Raw genomic sequence first — 16,487 nt, forward strand, 5'->3', positions numbered from 1 at the left:
CAGACTGTATGGATAAGCCAACAATAGCATTATGCAACAAAAATGTAAGAAGGAAAACGTTTGGAATGTGTAGTATAGAAAATTTTATTCAAAAAGTGTAAACCAATTTAGCATCTACTCGCTTATTAAATTACTATCACATTTGTGTGATAGTAATTTAATCAGCGAGTAGATTGGTATTTGTACCAACAACTGCTAGTAGATACACTATAAAGTTACATCAAAACATTTTTCGCTGTCTTCTGTTGCAAGGTCAAATTTCTGTGAAGTGTAACCCTCGTACCCAGTGGCTGTTATATGATACTGTACAAACTTTGTATCGATGAATCCTCTTCTGATTCCTAATTTTACGAGCCAGTCTCCTGCCCTCATCATTTTAATTGTTGGCATTGTCCCTGGAAAACCAACGTATTTTCAATTAGGTATTTAGATTGGCTCATGGGTCATGCCAACCTAGTCTAGGCGTAGTTCTATAGGATCTTGTCAACGAGGGCTACTGGGGGAGCAAAGCCCCCCTTCCTTGGAACCGCCACTGTACCAGGCGGAAGGCTTTATTTCCAGTGTAGGGATAAAAGATTGTTCAGTCGCTATGACAACCAATCCTAGCTAGCATTAGACTGTTCCATGGTGAGCAATGTTAAGCACACTCCTTACGTAGTGAGATATTCTGCCTACCATGGTTACATAGATTCAAAGAGACAGTATTGGCAAGTATACTGTCTACTTCTCTACATCTTGGCAAGTTTTTGGAAATGTAGGGTCAACGTGGGTAATTGTGAACGCCAATGACTAATTTTTCAGATAAACGCAATTTACAAAAAAAATTTAAGCAATTTTGAAAATGTGGTCAGTGTTATAGAATTATACATATTTTGGGCTTAATATTTCATATAAGCCGATTTCATACCCTATTTAGTTAAGGAGTTATTCAGCATTCACAATTGCCCGGACGGCATTCACAATTACCTACAATTTTGGGGTAAATGTGAACTCAGTTGAGAAAAATATTAAATTACATACTACAGCATATGATGGGAATTGTGATTAAAGCCTAATTCAAGCTGTTCACAAATAACCCACTTTCAATGGCATGTGACAAAAAATAAGTGTGCAAATGAGATTTTTCCGTGGTACTTTGAAATAGTTAGAAAATCAGGTAGATGTAAAAATAACAAAAAATTGTCAGAATATTTAAAATTAATGTATTTAAAGGGTAAAATAGTATTCTTATACAAGAGAAAATAATATAGAGTAGTTATTTGATACAGTAGAGCAAAAGTTTAAAGGAAATGACAAAATAATCTCACTTTAACAAACGAAAGAGTACAAATTTGTTTAATAAAATTATTGAAATCATACTGTAATAGCAATCAACCATTAGAAAAGAAAACTAAATTACATTGGTTGGATAGAATAATTAGGCACTTTCCTTTTAGGCTATACAAAATAGGCCTATTACTTGTACTAAAAATGTTTTTTTGTAATCTTGAAAAACCTATTTAGAAATCAAATCATTAACTGTCTTGTCCGCCTACATCTCAAAAACTGGAACACAACCTGGAAACTTGAAAGTAATCTGTATTTTTTTATACAGTGTTTCTGGGGTTGGCAGCATAATTGGTTTGAAGAATAATCTTTAATGAGAACCAAAAATGTGTTTCTTTTACAGTCGGGGTAAAAGTGAACAGCGTTCACAATTGCCCCAAGATTAGGTTCACAATTACCCCCACATTATAAAATATTGAGGGTAATTGTGAATTTGATAAAATAAAAAGAAAATTGCTTACAGAGGATGGATTGAGGATATATAATGCATTATACATTTGAAATTCTTTCATAATTACTGGTTTTCATGTCAATGTGACTTTTACTTTTTTCACAAAAAAAATATTTGCAAAGGTCTACGCAACTTGTTTGTCAACGAAAAACGCAACTTTTTTTCCAACCTAAAAAAAAAAATTTTAAGCGGCTCTTAACTTTCTAGAATTTTTATCCTGTATAGAAAACAAACCAAATAAACATAAAACATCGATTTCTACTCAAATCAACAATACACTAAGAAATTACAGCCCTAGTTCACAATTCCCCCAGTTCACAATTACCCACATTCACCCTAATGCAAAAAACCTGAACAGGGTGAAACAAGTTCACGGGACGTTGAATGTTTTAAAACGTGGCATACGTTCAAAGAGTCCTTGAATTTGCAATTATTACACCTTACAGCACATTGTTTGAATCTTAATCTTTGACCGGATGCTCTGTTGTCCGTTTGAGATTGGGTTCGCGGCTTTGTATTTTACTCATTAAGACCCTTTAATTTATTTGAAATGCATTTACATCAACCTAAGCTTACATTCAGAATTTGTTCCGACTCCTAACGAGCTTTTCTGACCTCTCTTAGAAGGTATCATCACTGAATGATGTGTTAAAATGATTTTTAAGCCCAGTAACTTTGTTACAAGTTCTGAAGCTCTATATTTATTATTTTCTTAAATATTTAACCATTCTCGGGCTTTTTCAACCTCTATATACGAAGGAAGTGGATGTTAAAATTTGGTCTGCTTATCGTCACTACATCGTCTGGCTTTGCTCCCATTCTGTTACGAGTTCCTATTAGCAATTGAGGATACTGTATAAAAAATGGCCGAATGTTTTTAGGTATTACCACGCCACCTTTAACTCCAGGCCGCGGCCTGGTAGAATTGGCAACGTCGCAAGTAGTGTTGTTTATTGCCAGACGTCCCATAAGAGCTCATTAATTCTTAAGTATTATTCATTAAAATTTAAATTTATGAACATAAATTTACTAAAAGATTAAAAATAAAACATATAGAATTGAAAAACAAAACAATAAAAATTGAAAATCAATTTCTGTACATTTAAAATTAGAGCCAATATTTTCATCGCCCAGTAACCAAGCTTTCGTATTTTTAAAACATACACAGATACCATTAGCTGCCTCCAAACAAAACAGCTGTTACAACACTACTTGCAACGCCACTTCGAATGCCGCGGCCTGGAGTTAAAGGGGGTATTACTCATGTCAGTGATTTAAAGCTGCTAGATATTATGAGGGAAAATTTCAAGTATTCTTAACATTACTAAAACAAAAACCTATGTAATTTAGGCAATAAATAATTGGCTCACCCTTAAAGATGCCCATGTAAGCGATAAAAATACTCTGGTTAGAAAGTTGTTTGTATCTCTTTCCCAATTTAGGACTCACTGCCCAGCCTCTGCATTCATAGGTTTTTCCACTTCCTCCTATAGCAAAGCTGAAAGCTATTATATTATACAGAACAAGTAAATTTTAATTGCAACATATCTTCAACATATTATCTGAGGAAGTCAATAAAAATAATGTATGTTGGAAAAAAACGTATATTTGTTTATATTTTGGTTTGGGACGCTACTAAATCTATCTTACAGATATTTTTCACATCAAGAAAAATGAGTGAAAGCGTAATAATTAATTGTACTCTGAAGCATTGTTGGTTAGTTATTGCCCAACTGAGTAGTAAGATACAGATTTAAAGAAAAAAATGGGTTAAATAATCATGCTGAAGGTGTGCAACGTATTGACATTGTAACAATCTGTAGTTTAACATAAAATGTGTTTTCTTTATGAGTAAAAAGTGCCAAAATACAGGTTATGGCTAACCCAAAACTGGTAGAAGAGAAAAATAAATGTTTTACAATTATCTAGCAACCAAATACACAAATTTGAACGAATAGTGTTTTTGGCCTCTGGGGACATCAGAATGAAAAAGTAAATCGGTCCCGGGCCTAGGTCTTACTGTGCCACCTACGGTAATAGCTACTTCCCTTCCCTTGTATATGGCGGCAAAAGTTTAAATGAAAAATAGCATGTTGTTAATTGTACGAAAAAATTAGGGAAGTTATTCATTTAATGTTCTCTGTAAAACAAACACCAAACAATTTACCTATTAACATAAACACTTTGGGTGAATCACCCTGTAAACATCAGCACATATTGTAAGTCCTCCATGCATGTCCTATGAAGAACTTTAAGCTTAACTTTTGAACTAGTTGTGAGGATTTTCATCAGAACGACAGTGGAGTCTTAAGTAATTATTTTAGTAGACTAACTATATTTATCTTAATTGAAAACAGACTGACTTACTTATAAATAATATCGCCAGCTTCACGACTCATGTGTTTTTCTTGAAGTTTTCTAAGTTCATCCCTGCAAAACTGTTCTGAAAACCCATAACGTCCTTTGGTATATGTAAAGAAAACATTCTTGACTGGTAACTTTGTTGGTTCGATAGCTTTGTCAGGTGCTTGAGCTCCCCACCAGTCTCTGGGTGTTACGTAGAGAACGGTCATCTTACCTGATATGAATAGAAAAATTCTGTCCTTAAAATAAGAAAGGAAAAAGTGTTGTAAAATATGTGACACCTGAATAAATTTGTAGTTCACGTTAAATGCTTCAAACTTTCTAACGCGCGTCTTTGAATGTAAAAACATAGTGGTAAAAGCTTGTAAGCCAACAATTAACATCTTTAAAACATAAAATTATTGATGTTACCGTACTTTTTTTGTTACACAAGTTTAAGAACTTGACAAAGTAGACAGAATGACTTCTAATAAGAATTGACCTGCCTTTATAAATTGAATCTACATATTCTCTTGGAGTTTTTTTTTTACTTCATAATTGATTAAAATACGATAAAATTTACATACCCGATCAACCACTTTCTAGTGACCATTGTGTACAAACAATGAGTTTTACTTTGACAAAATACTAGTTCATTTTGTGATCAATCCACGTACTGTATTATCACATCACTTCATATTATGGACTGAGAGTCCATTTACCTAGCATAAAATATACTAAGAGAAAAAACTCACAAATTAGGTTAAGATTTAAAAAATAATCTTTTGATGACAAAGCTAATTTTCCATCTTATGATGATTTTTGTTATCATTTCTTATCAAAAGCTATTACAGAAAAAGATAAACTTAGTTATTTAAAACTTCTAGATACTGGTACAATGGACATCAATTTCTGGCTTGAAAACTACAATTGATACCACCTAGACTACTTTTTTACTTACTTTTTTATAAATATACGTGTTTTACTAAAACAAAACCACTAATTTCAGGTTGTGATGAGTGTTTCTTAGATAGTGGTGTAATTAAACACAAAGCCTGACACTTTGTATGTATTTGTTAGAAAGTTGAATTAATATTTTAATATTTTTTTTTTAATCCTATTTTAAACTAGGCCTAAACAAAATCATTATATATTCATTCTACAACTTTTTAGTAGGCCTACAATTCTCTATCCTACTAATATTATAAATGAGAAAGTTTGGATGTATGGATGTATGTTTGTGACAAGTGAACGCAAAAAATACTGGTCGGATTGGGCTGAAATTTGGCATGATGATAGCTCACATTCCCGATTAACATATAGGCATATTCTTATTTCAAAAATCCTTTCGGGCTCCGCCCCAGTGGCTCTGGAGTTTCCCATGTTAACCTTATGAGAAATGGAATTATTGAATCTTAACAGCTGTTTCAATTAAACAAGTTGGTTCTGTTCTATGATGTTCAATAGCATTAAAGTTACAAGGATTACCAACAGGGTGCAGCACTATTATTTCTTTTACATTTATGACAACAGCAAATTTGCAACCAAAAGGTGAGTGAGCGTAGCGAACGAACTTCAACCTGGAGGCGAGTTAGCGTAGCGAACGAGCTAACCTGAAGGCAAGTGAGCGCAGCGAACGAGCTCCAACCTAAAGGTGAGTGAGCGTAGCGAACAAACTAAAACTAGGACGTGATTGAGCCATGCGAACGAGATAATCTTGAAAATTAAGAAGTTAAACGGGGCAAAGCCCGCGGATTACAGCTAGTGATATTATATGTTTATATTTGTTGTTGTTGCCTGAGTTCCTGTTGCTTAGATGTTTGTGTCACCTTAGATGCATTTCACCCTGTGTGGCAACTTCTTATGATTTCATCTTCTTATAACTGACAAGAAAACTCTGCAGATGTCACACAAGCTGGCAAAATGCATCTAAAGTGATACAAACATCTCACCAACAAATCAGGAAATACAACGAAGGTAAATGTAATAATATAGGCTAGCCTAAAAGTTCTTGAAAACGGGATGACCACGAAAAGTTTTTATTATTTTGAAGCCTACATGAAAAACCTACTATTAGATGTAATAGATGGTGCAGCAACCTCTTAAATTAGTATACTCTATGTTTGCTCGTTGTTATAGTAAATATCTATCATACAACCCGTTCTTATGAAATGAGGGATTGGGAACTGACAGGGATAGGTAATTAAACTTAAACTAACCAAGTACAAAAGATTTATTAAGATCTATATACAGGAGCCTGGTTACTTTCTAGATGATATTGCAATCATTTTCATACCCTCTTGCACCTCAATTTCTCCAGCAGTATCACATTCTAGAATTTCAGGATTTTCTTTCCAAAACTTATCATTAATAATGTCACAATGGAGAGGTACCGCAACCATTCGAGGTTTTTTTCCTTTCTGTTTCACCACCTTCCGTACAAGAGATGTGCCTTTCTTGAATTGTTCAGGTTCATTATTGTAGTTAATATTGAATTCTGAGAATAAAATTTCATTTTTGTCAGACGACAATGTTCCACACAATTTTTCTTCGGCCTGAAATTAACAAGAAATTATCAAGTCATCAGAAATATTGTGTCAAAAAAGGATGAACAAGTTGTCGTTAATCTGAAAACATTATTACTTCGAACGATAAATTGACGTACAATACATGACAGATTATTCTACTATCTCTATTTGAAATAAGTGGAGGTAAATAATTATTTATGCCAGTAAAATAGTTTTATGACAAGCTTCATTGCAAATCTTTAAACTAGCAGAGCCCACATTCTACCACTCATAATCTAGGTAGTAGTTGCACATAAACTAAGTTAGTCAATTATAAAATACCCCTGCCCCAGCAAACCTGTAGACTAAGCATAGCCTAGGCTATATTTGAAATTGTCTAATCAGATTTTTACAGAACAATTTTAAATGTAGGCTGCAGTTTTTTTTTTTATTTTGTCCTTAGCCTTTAATCCTACAATAACGCTTCATGATTGACTATACGGTGGTAAACTACGTAACTTATTGATCAATAAGTTAGGTGGTCTACCGTAAAGGAAATGATTTTTATTATAGGCTGTTTCCAATTTTTAAAATGCATTAAGTTAACTTATGTGACTTATTATTTGTATGTAAATATACAAAGGTAAAAGACTAATGCTCATATGACGATAAATTAAAATGTCCCACTGTCCGACCTCTAATGGCCTGTGGATGGGAGATATTTAAAAAAAATATGATCAAACTAAGTTAGGTAGGGTACCCTAAGTTGAACATCAAAATACACACCTCTTTGTTGGACAGACCCTTTTTTAAAACGAGAGCCCAAAATACAGTGTTGTACAGGTTATTTACATGGACATCTGCTTGACGCCAGCTTAGATAATCCCTTAGGTTCTGATCCGTAGGATACAAAACTACTCTTCCATCAAAGGAAGGAGGGTACAGTAACTTCACTTCATCACCAAAATAGTCACGCCAATAGAAAACATAAGCAGAGGAAAATTTGCTTGTTACAAGACTCAGCAATTTTTCATGCCTTCTGTTGTAAACTTGGGAAGTCTTCTTGAACACAAAACTAAACTCATCACTGTGACCAAAACCAAAACATACTTCATTCAAATCTTCAAACACACTGGCAGCAGCTCTGGCCATCAAATCGAGTCCTCTTTTGTCATTGGGCCTTTCAAATTTATGAGCCTCTGAAAATTTATGGAATCCTTTTCCATCAACTCGAACAACAATCCAACAATTTAGCAGACACTTGTTCTCTGTTTCAAAATGTCTAACATATTCAAACTTTGATTTGGCCATTTCTCCAATGTGGAACGTTCTTAAGAAATATAATGAAGTGGTATTTAACCGAGCACGTAGTATCTTCTTGAAAATGCATAGGCCCACAGAAGCTTTAAACAGCATAAAATTCTAACCTAATGTTAGTAAATATTCGTCAACGATGTTTCAACTAACAAATTAAACCACCACTAAAAAAACGTATTTAGCTAGTCATTAATAGATGGAAGAGATCAGATAACAAGTATATAAAGTTAACAAGATAGAAAAATATGAAGAATAAAGTAAATAAAATATATATATAACCTTTAACGTTAAGTCCTAACCAAATACACATCTGAAACTGATAGTTTTAGTTTTATAATAACAAATTTGAGGTTATGATGAATTAAGTCAAGTAACAAACATCAACAAAAACTGACTGACTGAAGAGAAGAAGTAAAATAACAGCTAAACGTATTAGCAGTGTTGCCACGCCAGGACGGGAAAATTTTAATCTTACAAAATCCTCACATTAACCTCAACAAATACTTTTGTATTAAGACTTTGCTTTTGGTCATGTGTATGATCAATGGTGTCATAAGTTTTAGTTCAGTAAGGAAGACTCTTGGTTTTTCCTAAAAAGAAAAGCCATTGTTTAGATGGTTGTTTAGCACCAGGCGTCCCAAAAAATACACATAACAGACTGGTAACACCTCTTTAATTCGCGTTTTATTTATTTAAATTTAAATTTATGAAATAAATTGATTAAAAGATAGAAAAAACATACAGAATTGAAAATCTATATCCGTACATTTAAAAAGGAGTCAATATGTTCTTAGCCAACTAAGCCACGGCCACCCAGGCCGCGGCCCGTTAGAATTGGCAGCATCGCAAGTTAGGGTTGTTTAGTGACAGACGTCCCACAAGAACATGGCATACAGGTGACATCAGCTCATTTATTCGCACCTTATTGATTTAAATACATATCTATGAACATGAACTTATTCAAATATTGAAAATAAAACATACATAATTGAAAATCAAAACAATATGAATTGAAAATCTATATCTGTACAATCATAGATAAAACATACTCCCTTGTGTTGGTTAGTCTATGGTACAATTTAAGCGGAGTAAATATTTTCATTGTCCAGTAACCGGCAGTAGAACCACGCTTTCGTCATAGATAAAACATACTTGGGGAGTATGTTTTATCTATGCTTTCGTTAACACAATTTCAAAGTCCTACAACTCTAACAAAAACAATCGTAGATGCATGGGATCTGCACCAAGTAATGAAATGAAATGAAATGAAATGTCTTTATTGCTTTTAACATCATATAACATGCATTGCAATCGTCAAAATACAAGTAATTCGGAATTGAATAAGGAATTCAAATATATATTTGAATATATATACTCAAAATCGAAAATTGCCGACAAGAGGTCCCTATTCGCTTTCCACATTACAAATTAACTGAAAATCAGATCCTTCAAAATATATATTTGTATGTATTATGGTTTTACATGCCAACTACAGAAGCCAAGCCCAAATTTAATAGCAAATAAAAAAGAAGAAGAATGATTCTCTTATTCTAAATTTCTACGTTAGGATTAGAGGTTATGTCATGTTTATATTTTAGGTTAGGAGTCAAAATATTCTGTATTTAAATAGAATAGAATAGGCTAATCATGCCTCTTATAATTATTACTGGCCATCCATGCTGTGGGAAGACTAAAAGAAGCCTTGAGATAATCGAGTTTCTTCAAAAAGAGAAAGATAAAGTTGTTCATCACATATCTGAAAATGATGTTATAAAAACGACTGGAATGGATAAAAATGAGCTATATTCAAGTGAGTATGAGTTTTTATTAGGCATATAAGTTAGAGTAGCCTATGTGTTAATGGATATTACATTTTCTGATATATCTGATTGAAAAGTTACTGTAGGCCTAGCCTGATTTAAAAATAAAGTAAACAGATAGGCTAGGCCTATCATCTGATTTAACAAAGGTTAGAGGGGTACAGTTTCTTAACTGGGCTACGCTAATATCGATTGAAACTATCGAATTGAAAATATGATTATTAATTGATATTAAAAAATATATTAATATCTATTATAACATTAAACTATCATTACCTAACCTAACCGACAAAACTTGCTGATGGTGAAAAAATCGCATGAAGGTTTACTAATCGAATCGATAGTTTCAATCAATATTAGCGTAGCCCAGTTAAGAAACTGTACCCGAGCCTTCATATTTTCAAATTAAAACAAGCGTAACTTAAAGAGTTTACAATGTGAATGCTTAAAGCTAATGATTTTCCTTAGATTTTAGCTAGACTTTTAGCTGATGATTGAAGCCTAGGCTACCGGTAGGCCTACTTGAAAGTACAAAATGTGTCCTGGATGTAATCTAACAATATTTGATAACCACCGAACTTAGACAGGCTGTCCGACATCAGCGACCGTTTCATGAATCATGAGTTACATTCCTGAATCAACAGACATAGTGGGATAGCCTACTAACCTTTGACCTCTGGGGCTGTCTCCTGACAATAATATGGCTACAGACCGCTCTGCTCCTTTCTTATGTAAGTTAGTCCTACTTTGGGCTATCAATCACACGCCTAACTTAAGTTAATGGCTGATCACTCCGAAAGTGCCAATGAATCATTAGGTATGCTTGTTCTTTAGGTTTGATAATGACACTTTTTAGACGCTTGAGTTGATGATATCTGTTGGGTTGAAAAAGCTAAGTTAAGTTAAATTTGTATGGCAGCAGGATAAGTAAAAAAATATTACAACAATAAAATACACTGTATTCAATCAAAAGGTAGGCCCAGGGTATTACTCAAATACTTTTAACAGAAATGCCGACTGTACGAAGATAAGTATTTTGCCAAGTATGAATGGAGTTGAGTGTAGGATGAATGGCCTTATCTTACAGTCTTGTTACTGATTATGGCCGACATGTTCCTTAGACAGGACTGTTAATTAACAGCACATAAGTTAAAGCCAAATGTCATCCAAGCAAGGGACCTACAGTTAATATTGTAATCCGAACCACATTTTTTGTTTGTAATTAACAAATTGCTGTAATTATCAGGATAGGCTTAACTCACTAGTGCGGACGTTATAAAGTAACTTACAAAACAGTAATCTCTGGAGGCTACACAACTCAAGTTACCTTTTATTTGTAAGTTGTAATACTAAGCATATTTATATTAAATAAATTTATAATGTTTACATGGTTTTAATTTTTTCAGATTCCCAGAAAGAAAAAGAAATGAGAGGAATCCTAAAATCTGAAACGCTTAGGTAAGTTTGCTATTTCAAGTTTATTAAAAAAACTTAGCCTATAAAAAATCTTATTTTTGCTAAAAATCAATAGGTTGTTCACACTTTTGATATTTTTAGCGAAATTCCCTATAGGGAAGTAGCTGGTATTACCGTAGGTCTCATGGAAAGACCTAGCCCGGGACCGATTTAGTTTTAAATTTTGATGTCCCCAGAGGCCAAAAACACTATTCGTTAAAATTGTTATGTGACTGTAAACGTGATAACTTGAACAATTTTTGTCAGTTTTTGATAAAATTTCGCTTGAAGAAGTAGGGCGGGATAAACTTGAATGAGTTCAGGAACCTGCATGAAGGGACTATGGGAACTGGGTTTTATGGGGTAAAAATTGGTTTTTTTCATTTTTGACTCTCAAAACAAAAGAATTCCCTATTTACTTAAGTACCATTTTTTAGAGCTTAAAAACAAATAATTAAGTATACCTATTGAAGTTGTTTTTACGGTTAACTTATTGGTCACAGAAAAAATTGAAAAAAAATCATTTAAAGTAATTTAAAATTAGGTACCTTGGTATTCTTATGAAGAATAAGTAAACTGTTGTAGTTTGCTTGTTTAGGGATATATTTTGATCAAACTTGGCAAATTAACTTATTTTATACTAAGCTATTGATATTCTACTAAAAACCCCACTTTATTACCCTCCCTGTAGCAGCAAAACTAGATAGGGCCTACTCGTTTAACTGATAATGAAATAGATCTAAGATTTAATTGAAAATCTAATCGGGCAAATGGAAATTCGCTTAGGCCTAGTCTGCAGGTTTGCTGTGGCGAGGTTATTTTATATAATGGTCTCACTGTTTTAGGTTGTCAAAAGGGGTGCACATGCACAATTTACCGGTATAATTAAATACTTCAGCTTGTTTACTAATTTGAAGAAGCTATTTTGGTAATAAGATTCAAATTGATTTAAAACTGTTACAGATTGTTGGGTTCAGACAGTGTTGTTATTCTGGATGCAGGAAACTATATAAAAGGTAAATTATATTGTATAATCTTGTTTGATTTAAAATTTGCTAGACCTACCATTATTTATGTACTAGCCTAGTTTATGAAATGAAATTTGTGAATCTACATTTTTGTTTCAGGAGAATTTTACATTTAAATACACTGTCAATTAATAACATTACGGCGTGAAATGACAAATCAGCTTTGCGTATTTCACAGGTTTCAGATATGAGTTGTATTGCGCCTCCAAAAGCAGCAAGACGACCCAAGTGACTGTAGAGTGTTGTGCCAATTCAGAGCAAGCTTGGACGTGGAATTTGGATCGTGCAGAAGAAGAACGCTACAGCAGAGAAGCATTTGACGCTTTAATTATGAGGTGTGGTCTTTGTTCTGTTGTTGTGTTAACAATTTAATGTTATGTCTAGAGTTTTCTGGACTTTTTTTATTCAGTAGATCCTCTATAATTCGGCACTGTGCTACTCCAGAAATCTGGGTTTTTTACAGGTAAAATGGGAAATTCAAGTTAAGTCACGTTATTGTGTAACAGTTTAGTTCACAGTGTCTAGTGTGACTGCATTATGTCTATACGTCTAGTCGGGTGACCTCATCCTCTCCCGTGGTCAGGGCAAAATCCTGAATAAGTTACCCCTTGCTGTAAGAGAAACCAGAAACATCATCATTGTCTTACATGATTACGGCAAATTCATTGACAACTTTTGGCTGCGTTTATATTAAAATCGTCTTCCGTGATTGCCACAAAATTCTGATCATCTCCTGTGGCCATGTAAACATTATTATCAATTCCCGTGGTCAATGAAATGTTATCATCGTCATGCACAATCCCGGCAATAACGGTTTACTAATGTGTGATCTTCACAGATGTGTCGTGTTTTGATATCTGAATTGACATTTGACAATCGATTCTCAATATCAATAAGTTACCAATGTATTGTCAGTGCTCGATTTTCGGGGCAACGAGGTGGAACGGAGTTCCGGTACCTCTCTTTCGGGAAGATAAAAAGATTTGCATAAATAGGTACAGATCACATTAAATAGGTAACAGTTCCAGCACCTCATTTTAAAAAAAATCAAGAATTGTTTATCAATATAATGTGCCAATATATCGGTGCTATTGGGGAGCGAGCTGGCGTAGTGGTTAGAGCGCGGGACTTCAGTCCCTGAGGTCCCGGGTTCGATCCCCGCCAAGTCACCAATGGATTTTATCTAAGTGATAATGCCGCAACGCCTAGGTCTAGCCTGAAGTAATGTGAAAAACAATCCCAGGCTCGTGCCTAGCGTCTTTAGGACAAAAAAAAAAATATATATATATATCGGTGCTATCGGAGAATCGACACATCCCTACTTATAAAAATAGTTTAGGTAAAATAAAACACTTGTTTTGTTCATTTGAAGTGTTTTATTAAAGATGTTCCACTAATCCGGCAGTGTCATGGTCCTATATCTGCCTGATTACTAAGAGTCTACTGTAAACAGTGACGGATCCAGAGGGGGGGGGGCGAATACTGCATGTCAGTAGTGTATACATACACATTGCGTAAAATAATTTGTCACACTAACTTTGGACAAAGAAATAGTAAAAAAACTGCCGTTTTGGAGACTTAATTTACACACATTTTTGATGGGGGTACCCCCATACCCCCCGGTTTGCCCCCCTTGTGACTGTTCTAGATCCGCCACTGACTGTAAAGTGGGGATACACTATAAAGGGAATACACAGTATATGCAGGAGGTGTAAAATTAATCAGCTTACAGCAAGGAATATTTCAGTGTGACAAAGGGAGGGAGTATCTGGGGATAGGGGATTGTTCTGTGCGTAGACTGCTGGCTGACTTTAATATATATATCGTGCCTCCGCCCGGCCTGCACTGTCCACTCACTACTTGGCCTGCTGACAAAAGTTTATTAGCATTTACACATAGTAGAATATCATTTTTCCATTATTTTTCTGAATTGTATATATCGAGACTGTGTAAAACGCGGACTCCCTCTGTAATCCCACTCGTAGAGTATTGGTTTGTCAGGTATATTTTGCATACCAATATTGTAGCTTACTACTTTGTATAGACAAAGTTTATCTCTTTTAGGATATGAATTACTGAATCTAAAACAATCCAATGAGGAGTCATGTGAAGCAATATCCAAATTACAGTGGACCAATGTGTTCATTGAGTCAAAGAGTTCAATCATAACAGAGTTGATTAGTTAAGTTACTTCTTCAATCCTATTTGAGCTTCAAATATAACTCAGCTGTTATTTAACATAAGACTCCTGAGCAAAAAATCTTAGTCTGTAACAAAAATAAACAGGTCTTCCTACTCCATTGTACACTCACCCTGAATTTATTCCAACCTTAAATAATGTGCCCTGCGTCTGACTGAATCAACAACTAAAAATTACTTATTGAATAACCATTTGCTAGCAGAATTAAAATTACCTAGTCAATATACGTTCCATTTGTTTTGTTGATTGGAGAAAGTCTTAGCTCTCTAAGATCATCTAAATCAATGATTCCAGATATGAGACCCCAGACAGTCGTAACAGATGGGATAGTCCTCTGATAACTCTACAGCATGATGATGTCTTCCCTACAGATGTCCTCTTTAATGCACTGTTTCATCGGAAACCGCCACCACCAAACCAATCCACTCAGTGTGTAAGTTGCTAAATAAAATAACATAGACGTTAGATGTAATGATATCCTATACAAGTTTAGGGTAACATACAAAGTTAACTTGTTTCCAAAACTTCATTTCAACAATAATACAATTAACTTACCCAATCGTAACTTAATTTTACATTGCAGATTATGCTTAGCTTGATAACTAATTTGTTTAAGTTAACCACTCAGTAGCTTAGCTAAAAAAATAAATTGACTCTATATCAAATTTCAAACCACATTTTACAGCATAATTTTGATCTGTTGTTTGCAGTGGTAGCTTAGGGATTTTTCGCTAAGTCGTTTTATTCTTATGTAATCATTTTCTATGTAATTTTATATTATGTTTTCATAGTACCCTACTATTAGAAATAGAGCGACATCTTATTAAACATTTGTTCCAGGCTCCTCTGTCCTCGACTAATTTTCTCTATGAACTTGACAAAGTGACACAAGAAATTGTTGCGGTAAGTCCTCTCAAGTCTAAACTGTTTTGTTACCAACAAATTGAGTACTCAGCATGAAATAAGGATTTTCGACACTACCCAAAGATGAATGTCGATTAACTTATTTTTTTACATTTTTAGTCAGAATCTCAGCAAAAACGATTTTTCAGAGCCTACTTTCGGCACAGAAGATGGGTGCCTGCGGAGATGTAAAGGTTCCCGGGTACAATGATATTATCACTCTCCCAGACACTACGTTGTCAGCTGCTCAGCTGGCTAGACATCGTAGAGAGTTTCTGAAGTATACGAGTCTGAATCCACCGATCACAGGCCACGACTCAACGGCTAACCTGGCCGGAATGTTTATACAGTTTCTCAATACAACTCTGGCAAACAGCCGGTGAAAAACACCATTGTGTGAAATAGACATTTTGAGATATTAAGTTGTCCGATAGAAATTTGAATACTATATACAGTTTATCAATTTAAAACAAAACACAACTCATATTTTTTTAAACGTACAAAATTTTTAGAATACCAAGGGTTGAAGGAAAATGCTGTCAAATTTCTAGTGTATTTTTTCCGTTTCTAACACAGTTTGAGTTTAGTAAACAATTCCAGGTTTTCAACTAAGTTTTCTCGGATCCCATAAACTATAATGACTGCTCTTGCCTCAAAAGTGTGAATAGCCCATGAATTTTATGAAAAAGATTATACAAATTATGATCCAAATTAATTTGTACAAGAATTTATTATTATTTATTATACAAGAACTTGTTAGTTACTATTGTTACTAATTATTTTTTATATCACCCTCCTTGAAACTACTTTGTTGTAATCTAAGTGTAAATAATACTTTAGTACAAAATGAGAGGATTTTACTTATTTTAACCATCGTAAAATTAAAGTATTTGTAAGAGTTACTTAACCATAAAAATAAAATGAATTACAAGAAGAGTAAACAATAATAAAACGTTGTATTTATGAGTACGCACAATTCATTTGTTCATTACAACACTGTTCAGGATAATCAGGAATTTTTTTTAACAATGCTGAATGGTTGCACCGTTAAAGATTTGTTTCACAAAAAAATCTGTTTGTTAACTTGTGTAACATTTCAAAGGATTCTAGGAGTCTTACAAAATCAAGAATCAACAT

At 33.9% G+C, this 16,487-nt stretch overlaps 2 protein-coding genes across 4 annotated transcripts; one reads left to right on the forward strand and one right to left on the reverse strand.

The window, feature by feature from the left end:
• Positions 1–66: 66 nt before the first annotated feature.
• LOC128986231 (probable tRNA(His) guanylyltransferase) lies at positions 67–8,255 on the reverse strand. 3 transcript variants are annotated; one of them, XM_054406466.1, is made up of 5 exons: positions 7,414–8,255; positions 6,417–6,675; positions 4,145–4,355; positions 3,148–3,275; positions 67–395 (listed from the first exon to the last, which is right to left on the reverse strand). In XM_054406466.1, exons 1-5 carry the CDS (start codon positions 8,041–8,043, stop codon positions 208–210), a joined length of 1,416 nt encoding a protein of 471 aa, XP_054262441.1. In that variant the 5' UTR covers positions 8,044–8,255; the 3' UTR covers positions 67–207. The 3 variants fall into 3 exon arrangements, 1 of the variants encoding a protein (XP_054262441.1); XR_008490111.1 differs by having other exon boundaries at positions 259–395; positions 3,148–3,264; XR_008490110.1 differs by having other exon boundaries at positions 259–395; positions 3,148–3,282.
• A 1,336-nt stretch (positions 8,256–9,591) lies between these two features.
• On the forward strand, positions 9,592–16,200 carry LOC128987134 (protein KTI12 homolog). Its single transcript, XM_054407853.1, has 7 exons — positions 9,592–9,754; positions 11,171–11,222; positions 12,183–12,235; positions 12,426–12,582; positions 14,742–14,880; positions 15,288–15,350; positions 15,500–16,200. Exons 1-7 carry the CDS (start codon positions 9,592–9,594, stop codon positions 15,731–15,733), a joined length of 861 nt encoding a protein of 286 aa, XP_054263828.1. The 3' UTR covers positions 15,734–16,200.
• The last annotated feature ends 287 nt before the right edge of the window (positions 16,201–16,487 follow it).

The sequence above is a fragment of the Macrosteles quadrilineatus genome, unplaced genomic scaffold (assembly GCF_028750875.1).
Source record: "Macrosteles quadrilineatus isolate MER2022 unplaced genomic scaffold, UCM_ALF_1.0 Scaffold_2__2_contigs__length_208266976, whole genome shotgun sequence".
In the NCBI taxonomy this organism is placed as follows: Eukaryota; Metazoa; Arthropoda; class Insecta; order Hemiptera; family Cicadellidae; genus Macrosteles; species Macrosteles quadrilineatus.

Excerpts from the sequence above, each read along its gene's own strand:
- LOC128987134 (XM_054407853.1), top strand. The coding sequence starts at position 9,592 with ATGCCTCTTATAATTATTACTGGCCATCCATGCTGTGGGAAGACTAAA. Across the intron at positions 12,583-14,741 it reads TTTGACGCTTTAATTATGAG|ATATGAGACCCCAGACAGTC; the intron begins GTGTGGTCTTTG and ends CAATGATTCCAG. Across the intron at positions 14,881-15,287 it reads CAAACCAATCCACTCAGTGT|GCTCCTCTGTCCTCGACTAA; the intron begins GTAAGTTGCTAA and ends CATTTGTTCCAG.
- LOC128986231 (XM_054406466.1), bottom strand. The coding sequence starts at position 8,043 with ATGCTGTTTAAAGCTTCTGTGGGCCTATGCATTTTCAAGAAGATACTA. Across the intron at positions 6,676-7,413 it reads AGGGTCTGTCCAACAAAGAG|GCCGAAGAAAAATTGTGTGG; the intron begins GTGTGTATTTTG and ends TGTTAATTTCAG. Across the intron at positions 4,356-6,416 it reads AGAAATTGAGGTGCAAGAGG|GTAAGATGACCGTTCTCTAC; the intron begins GTATGAAAATGA and ends TATTCATATCAG.